The 11,201-nt window shown below is 33.5% G+C and overlaps 1 protein-coding gene across 1 annotated transcript; it reads left to right on the top strand.

The window, feature by feature from the left end:
• The first annotated feature begins 2,106 nt into the window (after positions 1–2,106).
• LOC130614749 (terminal nucleotidyltransferase 4B-like) lies at positions 2,107–10,636 on the top strand. Its single transcript, XM_057436198.1, has 10 exons — positions 2,107–2,566; positions 4,486–4,609; positions 4,883–4,929; positions 6,470–6,590; positions 6,695–6,790; positions 6,970–7,110; positions 7,462–7,611; positions 7,905–7,971; positions 8,161–8,281; positions 9,144–10,636. The coding sequence occupies exons 1-10, from the start codon at positions 2,226–2,228 to the stop codon at positions 10,135–10,137; spliced, it is 2,202 nt and encodes a 733-aa protein (XP_057292181.1). The 5' UTR covers positions 2,107–2,225; the 3' UTR covers positions 10,138–10,636.
• Positions 10,637–11,201: the final 565 nt, after the last annotated feature.

Consider the following 11,201-nt stretch of genomic DNA (forward strand, 5'->3'; position numbering starts at 1 on the left):
AAACCTTTACTCACACATTGTTTCGCGGCTTTATTAGGTTCTTCCTTTTTCTTATCGTTTTCCATCATTAAAATAACGTGCACTCATAAACAACAACGAATATTAAAATTTTTTAAAAGTTCTTTTGTTTTAAATAAAAAGTTTACATCTCTTCCATTAACAATAACATCCAACGAATAAAAACGCGTGTGTCCTTCAACTGGCGAAAACGTTAATTCTACTCCTTATTCAGACATTCACTGTCTATACCTCAGTTAGACAGAAGATTTACCGCATCACTTTCAAAGTAGCATTTTTTTATTTTCCTGTGCAGAAAACAATGTGGAGCCAACCTAGTAGAGCATATTGCATACAATTTTTTTCTTAACCTCGCCCGCACTTTACTTTCCAGTAAACTCTACTTCTTCTACGTACTTATTGTTTTTCGTTTATATTAATTTTTTTTTAGCATTTGAAGTTGTTTCTTATATAATAAAATCCAGCCTTACCTTAATATGGTCCAGCCGTACCTTATTTTAGCTAGCCGTACCTAACTTAATTTCGTTTTTATTGAACGTTTTTAGCATTTGAAGTTGTTTCTTATATGATAGGTCCAAGCCGTACCTTAATATTGTCCAGCCGTACCTTATTTTGGTTAGCCGTACCTAACATAATTTCGTTTTTATTGAACATTTGTAGCATTTGAAGTTTTTTCTTATATGATAGGACCCAGCCGTACCTTAATATTTTCCAGCCGTACCTTATTTTGGTTAGCCGTACCTAACTTAATTTTGTTTTTATTGAACGTTTTTAGCTTTTGAAGTTGTTTCTTATATGATAGGACCCAGCCGTACCTTAATATGGTCCAGCCGTACCTTATTTTGGCTACCCGTACCTAACATAATTTCGTTTTTATTGAACGTTTTTAGCATTTGAAATTGTTTCTTATATGATAAGACCCAGCCGTACCTTAATATTATCTAGCCGTACCTTATTTTGGCAACCGTATTCAAATTTAGCCAGCTGTAGTCACTTTTAGCGCTAGCTCTAATATTGTCCGCAGCGTAATAATGTTCAATCTTACTTTACTAATGTTTTTCATACATTCAATTTTAAAAATCTCTTTTGTATTTGTATCAAAATCATTTTATAAAAATTATAATACATGTAAGATATATTATTATCGGTGTTTCATCATTGAGGATTCCCTGGGGGTTACTTGGGCTCGACGATGGAGTGCTCCATTTTGCATCATTTTTATCGGCATAGATATTCACCTAAAAGACGAAATAAAAGTTAGACAATTTAACTTTGATATACATTAACTACTAATTTTAAGCTTAGAAGCAAGTGGTCTTACACAGAGCTGCTAATTACGAATTTTCTTAAGTACGGCTAAGGTACGGCTAAGGTGCGGCTGTTAGGTACGGCTAGCTTTACTTAACCTGATATTTGTGAGGCTAGCTAGCCATGTTAAAATATGCACGTCTATCTACTACTTATATCTATCTAGCTAAAAAACATCATGTTTTCCAGTTTTAGTTGTAAGAGGTACCCTGCTTGCTAAAAGCCTAAAGAAAAAGTTGCTCAGTACCAATTTTGCTTGTGCTTCACAACTATTTTAAAATATAATTTCTGCCTCCCGCTAGCTTGGAAATAGATAGCCTAGCCCTAAACTTTTCATAGAAATAAGACACATGAAAAAAAACCTAGGTGATATATATGTACCTTGTTAATTATATGATGAAAATCCTTTTGCAACAGGACTTTTTTAGCTAGCTAGATTTCTTCCAAGAACCTTCTTTCATTTAGAAAAGGCCAAAGTGCCCGACCATTGTGCGACGGCCCCTGATCGATAAGGTGCGAAACCTAACTTTATCCGTAGACAATTATGAGGACCTTATAATGTCTGAACCAAAGTTAGCTAGCAAAATGAACGCCGATATTTGTATAAAACATACAAAAATGGTCTAATGTTTATCATAAATATATAATCAGATTTAACACTTCCTGTTTTTGATAAATATGTTAAAAAACTTTGAAAGAATCAATTCCACTATGAATTGATTTCATCATTGTATGTTTCCTTATGTTCGGCATAGCTTGCCATCTTATCATGCGGTCTTTGATTTTTCAAGCCCGTGCCGGACATAAACCAAACCAAAACACAAGTGTGTGTGTGACTCGGTTGTGACTCAGCAAGCAAGTTGACTAAGGCATATCAATCACTTTTGACTATTATCCTAATGGCACTTGATCCCCGCTTGGAATGTTTACCAGAACATGAAGGTCGTGCATTTAGAACATGGCAATTAATCATGCAAACAACTATGGGTAAAGTAATGCAGCCGTCTGGATTTCAATTAAACTCTTCTGACACTACTAAAAAGGCCCTTCCCAAAGCAGACGAGTTTATACCGTTAGTAAACACAAACGAGTCGAGTACAAACCCAGAAAATGAGATTAACTTAAAAAGAAAGAAATCTCAAAGTTCAGAGGTGTCTTCGGATGATGATAGTGATGAGAAAGACAACATTAATATAGCTCCTTGGAAAGGTTGTGAAAAATATCCTGAAAATGCTTATGGGTAAGAAACAGTTAGCTAGCTACCTATATCACAAATTGTCTTTCCATCACCAGTTTTAAAAAGAAGGTTTTGTTTTGTTTAATTAATAATGTACATGAAAATCAGGTCAAGGAAAATCACATCATAAAAATTAATTATTTTCAAAATTTTAATTATTTTTGTAAAAAAATCCATTATTACAATAAGCTATTTGTCAGTCATTTTTATGCTTTTCAGCTTATGACATCTGTTTTAATATTACTGTTCATAATCAGAAAAAAATTCGGGCCCAGTACAGATTCTGTGGGACCCCTGGTAACACATCACTTGGTTTCAATTTAAAACCATTGACAATAGCACTTTTTGCTATATTCAGCGCCTAGTTTGTTACCAATGTTCATTCACCAACAGACCCTTTTATGGTATAAAAAACCTGGGTTGGAAAAAAAATCCATGTCCATTTCTTTTCTCCACGTGTTTACATACAAATTATGTTGACAATTTTTCCCATGTGTTTTAAATGCTATAGGTACATTTAGTAGCAATTGGCACTCCGAAAACACAAACCTATTCAGGAAATTACCCTTATCAAGATATAAATGATTTTTTTTTTCTTCGAAAACCAATCATTAACATTATCAAAAAAACATTGACAACTTTCTTCATATTTAAGTGAAACAACTTCCATTTTATCAGCTATGTCACAGTTCCAAGGGTGGGACTAGCTGGTAGATTGTGCCCTTTAAAATTGACTGCTTGTAAGTTTCTTTTCATACTTACTAAAACAGAAAACGAGCAGAAATTACCAGAAACAACCAGGAAACAAGCAGAAACAAGCAGAAACGAGCAGTAAACAAGCAGAAACAAGCATTAATCGACCAGAAAACCATCAAAAAGCCCAAAATACAACCAAAATACAAAAGCAAATGGCCATATGACAGGCGAAAAAGATTACCAAAATGCTTGATTATGCGCCCAAGTTTCATTTATTTTTTGTTTTTTTCTAGGAAGCCATTGCATTGGTGTCTCACTTAATCAAAGTTTTTTTGCTCACGGGACTGTAAAAAAGATCTTGGTTATCTGGGGTCTTTTCTCACAGTATTTTTGCTTGGGTTTAGTAAGAAGGTTTAATGGACCGAGAAGTTTAGTCCCATATTACTAAAAGTTCCACTTATCCTGGGTACCACTTAACGCGAGTATTAGAATATTTCCCACATGAAGGGGGCGTTATTTTTGTTTAACGCATGTCTGGAAACTTATAAACTTTTTCTTTTGGTTTTTCTATGTCTGGGTATGATACATATATGGATGATAATCTCATCTCCAGGGCTCTTCTACTCCTATGATATGCCGACACATAAGCGTACAAGAGCCCTTGAGACAAGCTTGTATGATATCTTCAACATTCCTGCCCAATTGACGGTTAAGTAGACAACTAAAAGTGACATGGATCTTGCATATTGCGAGCAACAATTATTTCATATTGAACAAAAACTAAACAAATTTAGAAATTTCTTCATGAATGATTTGTAAATATCTAGACATGTTTTTCTTTCTTTTTTCTTCCACACGAAACTTTTTTCGCAAATTCACGAGAAAATTGTGCAGTTAGTTACATAAAAATAAAGCTTTCGGCCAAATTTAAAATGACCTGGGGTTTTGAAGATATTATCTGTGAAAATGAATATTGCAGAGTAAAGTGCTAATTTACTCTGGTGAGTCCTCCGTGGGTCACAGAGACAGAGAGTACAGGTTTTATTATTTGTTAACTGCTGGTTTCTAGTTGTTTCTGTTTGTTTCCTGCTCGTTTCTGCTCGTTTCCTGGTGGTTTTTGGTCGTTTCTGCTTGTTGTTGATGGTTTCCTGTTTTAGTAAGTACGGTTTTCTGTATTTCTAATATAAATTTTAAATTTTATATTATCTTTTATATACTTTTAACAGGTTGCATTTGGAAATTAAGGATTTTTTTACATACATGTCACCATTACCAGAGGAAGAGTTGATGAGAAAAGATGTTGTAAAAAGAATGAGTGATCTAATTATAAGCATTTGGCCAGCTGCAAAGGTACCCAGTGTGTTGCTTATGATCTGTCAATATTGCTATTCTAGCATGTGTTTGTACTCACACACGTCCATACATACACGCAAAATACTTGACATACTGTTTTTTAGTCTGAATCACATGTATATTGCTCATGCGAAAGTTTATTTTTTTCTACAATTGTAAAAGAAAATAGACTGACTATTTACTGACTCTTGGCTATAGACACAATTTATTGGCAAGAAGACTGTGTTCTGTTTTGCAGTGTCTATTTTATATTATATATAAAATTTGTAGGTGGAAGTATTTGGAAGTTTTCGAACCAATCTCTACATTCCAACCAGGTAAAGGCTAGACAGTTATAAAATTGTCTTAATGTATTTGTAAGTCTTTTAAATACTGCAATGTTTTGATACAAGGTTTATAGATTTGACAAATTATTTATTTCTTGTGCACAAATCCATACAATTTTTTTTATTTGTTGTGCTCATATTGAACTCTATGTAAGTGTGTAAGGGATGACTCACAAAGTGTATGCCAAACAAAATCTTACATAAAGGAATGGGCAAACCTTGTGTTACACCCTAAAACATCAATTCCTAAATAATAATAGATTTTGAAGTGAATACAATTTAAACTTGATTATTCAAGGTACACTTTCTGTACGTAGTAATAACTTGTTGCCCAGATTGTCACACGAAATCAACAAGGAAAATGTTCAAGATAAACAAACAAAGAGGAATAGTATTAATTTGCATTAATGTTTGAGGTAAGGGAGGGTAAAATCTATGTCCAATTCTTAGCTTCCGTTTTGTGAGCCATCCATTATAATACTTTACAACATACATTCTTTGGCTAAAAATTTTGTTTTAAGTGAGTTAAAAATAATATTTTAAATCATAATTTAATATTTTAATTAACAACAAAACAAACCTAGCTAAATAAAAATTTAATTGAGAACACATATATACTATGATAATTTACTGCTCATTCTAGGGGTGTTTTTTTTATAAAAAAGAATCTAAAATTGATTTAAAAAAAAACGAGTTTAAAAGTTAACAAGATGCAGGCACTGCATAATCTCGCTAATAAAAATTCACAACTATGAAACATCGTCAATGCGACCCAATTGTACAATTTCTGCTACCAAAAAATACAGCCTATCATTCATAGTTAAAAGCTGCGTGATTGAAATGTTAACTTAACATTTTGATGTCACTTTTACAGCATACTTTTTTGTTAACTGTGCCAAATTTTGTTGAAAATAGAGTAGTTTTATTCTTTGGACCAATTTGGCCTAAAATGACATTAAAGGTGACAAAAAGCAAAATTCTGATGTCACCATCATGTTCAGCATATTTTATTTGTTAACTGTGTTAAATTTGGTTGAAAACAAATACTAATTTTGACCTGAAACGTCATTTAGATGACTTCCAAGTAATTAGAGAGTTGTAGGTACGAAGTTTAAATCTGTGTTGTTGCAATTAACCATTTTGGACATAGTTACGAGTTGGAAACCAATACTATCCTTGCAGGCGAGATAGTACAAAGTATTTATTAGTTTAGTAACTGAAAGGTTGGTTGTTTAAATAGTCTTAAGATGTACTTAGTGTACGATAAGCTTAACAAATAAATACTTTTTAACTTTCAAACTCGTTTTAATTTTTTCTTAATTAATAAACTATGGCTGTTATTTTTACCAATACGCGTTGAAATCCTTTTAAAAATGGAATGTGATCTCGGCGAAAATTTTGAAAAAAAGTTATAGAAATGGGAAAAACCTCTAGAAATGACTTTTTCTGAATCTTCAAGTTTACTTTTTGAAAATGATTGGCCATCCTTTACATACTACATAAAAATGTTGATAACATCAATTGTTTATAGTGATATTGATCTAGCTGTGTTTGGTAAATGGGAGAAGCTACCATTGTTTACATTAGAGAAAGCTCTAATTAGTAACGAGATAGCTGAACCTGCAACAATTAAAGTATTGGATAAAGCTAGTGTTAGTAAATATTTTATATTTTTTTTTGTCAACGTATTATCACCATGTGTATGGTTCTTTTGTTTGTTCTATTGTGTTTTATTGTGGTTATTTATTTTGTACAGGTTCCCATTATCAAGCTTACTGACAAACTGAGCAAAATTCGAGTGGACATCAGTTTTAACACAGAATCATCTGTGAGAAGTGCAGAAATGGTCAAGGTTGGCTTTCATACTATGTGCAGATGTCTTCTTGTTTGAAACAAGTTTTTATCTATTTATTGTGTTTTTTCCTTATCTCTTATATTTTTTAAGTGCCGATAAGCTGCACACCATATGTGTTTATTGTACAGACGTTGTGTAAACTTTTTTGTTCATAAAACAAAAATTTGTTTTTTTAGTCTTACATAAAAGAATACAAAATTTTGCCTTACTTGTTCCTGACGTTAAAGCATTTTTTGGTGCAGCGAGACTTAAATGAAGTGTTCACTGGTGGGATTAGTTCTTATTGTCTGATGTTGTTGGCGATAAGTTTTCTTCAGGTAATTACTGTAGTGTATAAAACTAAGAAACACTACTTTTGGAAATGTGTTTAATAGCCACTTTTGAACTTTCTGTTGTTGTAAATTTTTGTTCTCATTAAAGTTATGAAGTCCTTTTACGAAAAACTGTGTTGTTTTTTATGGCGACTATTGGTAAAATTAAAATTACTAAAAGGTACTAAAATTGGAACTAAAAAAATGTGAAAATAGTTTTTTATGCTAAGCTGGTTTTGAAAAACGTAAAATATTGTCGTTTGTTCTTTAAGAAGAGAGTAATGTGTCAAAATATAGAATAATTGTTAAGTTTTAATTTATTTCATTTTAATTATTTGTTTATGAATCCATGTACAGAGGCACAGAAGAAGGTATGACGTCAAGAAAGATGACGCAAATTTGGGAGTGCTATTAATGGAATTCTTTGAACTTTATGGACGTAACTTTAACTATCAAAGAATTGGTATAAAAATAAAAAATGGTGGATGCTATGTCAGCAAAGAAGAAGTAAGAACTATACTACTGTCTAAAGAAAGTATTTTGACCACCATTATTACTAAATATTTTTACCACCATTAAAAATTTTTTCGTGTGTCTTTTGGCTACCGTGAATGATGACCGATTATACGTCAAAGCACTAATTTAATTTTCAAAATCTCAAGTAAGAATTATGTGCGATCACTTTTTTTATTTTGTATTATGGAAGAGATGTAATGAAATCTAAATGTTTAATATATATTTTCAGTGTCGTTTTGGTAACTTTAAATCCAACCTCACCGAAATTTACATTTTAAATTTAGATTAAAAAAGAATTAGGTAATGGGGAGTATCCGTCATTACTTTGTATCGAAGACCCTGTCACATTAGGTAAGTATTCTTAGGTTGGTTTCCCTTTTTTTGCATTTTTCTCTATAAAGCGCAAAGAAGTTAGCGCATCTGTTTGTCCTATAACCATGCGATTTTTTACTTGCTCTCACATTTCGTTCCATATACACAGTTTTATATAATCAACGTCCCTTATATTCTTGTAGCAGCTAATTACATGGTTTTTTTTAGCTCTCGACATAGGCCGAAGTTCGTATGGTATTCTTCGTGTAAAGGAAACGTTCGAGTATGCGTTCAATGTTGTTGACAGTGCTCTACGCAATAAGAGTTATTTTAAAGTCAATCCAAAGAGGTACTTTTCATTTGTTACTTGTCTATTTGAAGATAATAGTGCACTAACCTTTATTTCAAATCTTTATTTGTTATACTTATCGATAAGACTTGAAGTTTGATGACGTCTGCCAGAGCCCGTCAAAACACAAAAAATATTTTTCAGAAATTTCTTTACACGTTGCTTTTATTGTGTTGAGCTGAAAAGGCTGATGAAAAAATGTATAGAATCATGCACTTTTGACGAACGGTTAAGGAGACATGAAGGTTTAAAATTTTTGCTGACATCAGCAAACTCCCCTTTAAAAGTACAAAAAAATTTTCTTAAGAAATTTATATACACGTTGCCTTCATCGTATAGATCTTGATCGCTGATCAAAAAATTTATATTATGTACTTTAGACAAACGGTTACGGAAATATTGTGGTTTGAAGGTTTTTTGGTGACGTCCATTCCTGAAACGGATTCGGGGTCCTAGCTTTGGAAAACTTACCCAATTTGGTCTGTATGAAAAATAACTGACGTCACCAACTCGTTTCCAAGTAATTTGGCCTAAAAGTTATAACTGCAATGCAATGGCTTCACCAATACTAAAAACGCATTGCTGTCAGTCTAAATGCATTGTGGTCGCGCTGTTACGTCAGAAAGATTAACAAATTGGACATAAATATTAGAATTAGACATTAGGCAGCCTCATCAGCCCCACAGGAAAACAAATCACTGTTTTGCCCGTGGGTGAGATTTTGAAAATTATCACCTCTAGATTTGCGGAAAACTTATATGTCCCTTATATTCTTTTAGCAGCTAATTACATGTTTTTTTAAGCACCCGACGTTTTTATTGTTGTTCTATTGGGCTTTTATCACGTGACACTTTTCTTTTAGCACCTATCTTAGCCGTATTATATCCGTTCCACAAGATTTGATAGAATACAGAAGGTGGGTGAAAGAAACCTACCATACGTTGATTCATCGTCAAAAGACTCCATCACCCATCTCACCATTATATCAAGTTAATATACCTCAGTTGCAAGCCAATGGTCGTCAAGCGTTGCTACCTACCCCTCCAAGTCCGTACTCACCTCATTTGACTGTGGTCACACCGCCTTTTTCACCATACACAACAAACTCAAATGTAATACCATATAGCCCTGTCGCATTTTTTGCTAGCAACTCCGTACCAAGACAGCAAGTAATCCTACATAATGTATCCGCCAACAACTGTGTTACTCCGTCTACACAGATTAATCGGTTACCTAGTTTACACATGGCTCCTCCACGCTCGAATTCCATGTCATCGACGATACAGTTAGGTCAAGTGAGCTATGTTGTACCAGGTGTATTTAACGCTCCACAAATTGAACAAGTTATACAAACGCCAACCACGCCTGTACTCTCACCCGAAACGGTTTCGTGTAACAACAACACGAATCCTACGTTGTCGTCTTTGCAGCATGTGGCCAACACGCAACAACGAAACCAAAATATGCACAAACAACAGGACAATCAATCACATGAGCGTACTAACTTTACTGGTAGCAGTTCTAACCAATCATTTGCTAGTGCGATTATAAAGGGAACTGAAAATACCACATGTCGGAACTCAATGCCTAATAAAAGCTGTACATTTTCTACTTCCAGCCAAAGTACGAACGGACCAAAATCGCCTTCCAATATGGCTAATACCGATATGAAAGTGATTGAAATTCCAGATAGTCCAGTTACTAAAACCTGTGAATCTGCGACAGGCCAAAGTAAAGGTTCGGATGTGAACAATGCTATTTATGTAGACTGCAGTAGAGAAAAGTTTCAGCAAGACACCGCCCCACTGAACACTACAATTAATTTAATATCAAGCGATAGTAGCAGCAACGAGTAGCAATTCTGTCAATTTTTTATAGTCGTGAATATCTACTTTGACAGTGATAGCGCGAAAAATCAGCTACGTTAGGGTATTCTCGCAAACCTCAGGTATTGAATCTGGATTGTTTTTCACGTGTTCCTTTTTCCTATTTTTTAAAAAAAATTTCCACTGTTTTAAATCTCTGATGCCAGTTTTTTTTTGTTTTTTTTTAAAATAACTAATAATGATTTGTAAGCACCCCTTGAACTGATTGAAATGACCAGAAACATATGCGCCAGATAAATGATTTACTGCATAGCGGGAGGAAAATATGTCTAGTGCGTTTTTTCTTGCTACTTTTTTCATATAGCGTTTGATTTTACAGTCTTGTTTATCTTTTGTACTTTTATTTGGTTGGTACAGTTTTTATAGGTGGGCGAGTTACTGTCTTTTATTCACGTGTAGAAACAATATGTATTCTAGCAGCAGATGTATTATACGAAAATTTAAACTAAATATATATATAAAATATGTAGGTATATTATACTGATGCTGGTCAGGTAACTTGTTTCTTTATTCAGAAACGTTCGATTATTCCTATTTGGTCTGGAAATTACAGAAAATACATTACATTTATTAACAATTTCCGCCGAATTAAAATAATTCAAAAAATTAACTTCAAACCTTCAAAACACTCCCTCCATCATCGAGATTACAAAAAAACTTTCAGAAGAATATGTAATCTTTAAAAAACATAGAAAACACGAGTATACCTGTTTCTTATGATGAATACACAAGAAACAACCACCGCCATTGTAGCATTTTTCTGTTTCCAATGGACATTTGCGCTTGACGCACATCTGCGCACGGCGATAAGTATGTCGTGCTTTGGGATTGGGATGGTTCCTGACCCCCTCTTCCCTATTTAAGACCTCTGAATAAAAATTCACCCATTTTATAAACACTCGTGAGCTTCGAATTTAAAGAAAATGACCCAAACCTCCGTGATAAGTTTCCTGGATACGAAATCTGTGGACGAGAATGTATGAAGCAGGAAGCGGGCCAATAATGCGTAGTCCAATTTTGTTGCATTTTATTGT

The sequence above is a fragment of the Hydractinia symbiolongicarpus genome, chromosome 11 (genome assembly GCF_029227915.1).
Source record: "Hydractinia symbiolongicarpus strain clone_291-10 chromosome 11, HSymV2.1, whole genome shotgun sequence".
NCBI lineage: Eukaryota > Metazoa > Cnidaria > Hydrozoa > Anthoathecata > Hydractiniidae > Hydractinia > Hydractinia symbiolongicarpus.

Coding starts and splice junctions, on each gene's coding strand:
- LOC130614749 (XM_057436198.1), top strand. CDS start 2,226: ATGGCACTTGATCCCCGCTTGGAATGTTTACCAGAACATGAAGGTCGT. Junction 7,111..7,461: donor TGGCGATAAGTTTTCTTCAG/GTAATTACTGTA, acceptor ATCCATGTACAG/AGGCACAGAAGAAGGTATGA. Junction 7,972..8,160: donor CGAAGACCCTGTCACATTAG/GTAAGTATTCTT, acceptor GGTTTTTTTTAG/CTCTCGACATAGGCCGAAGT.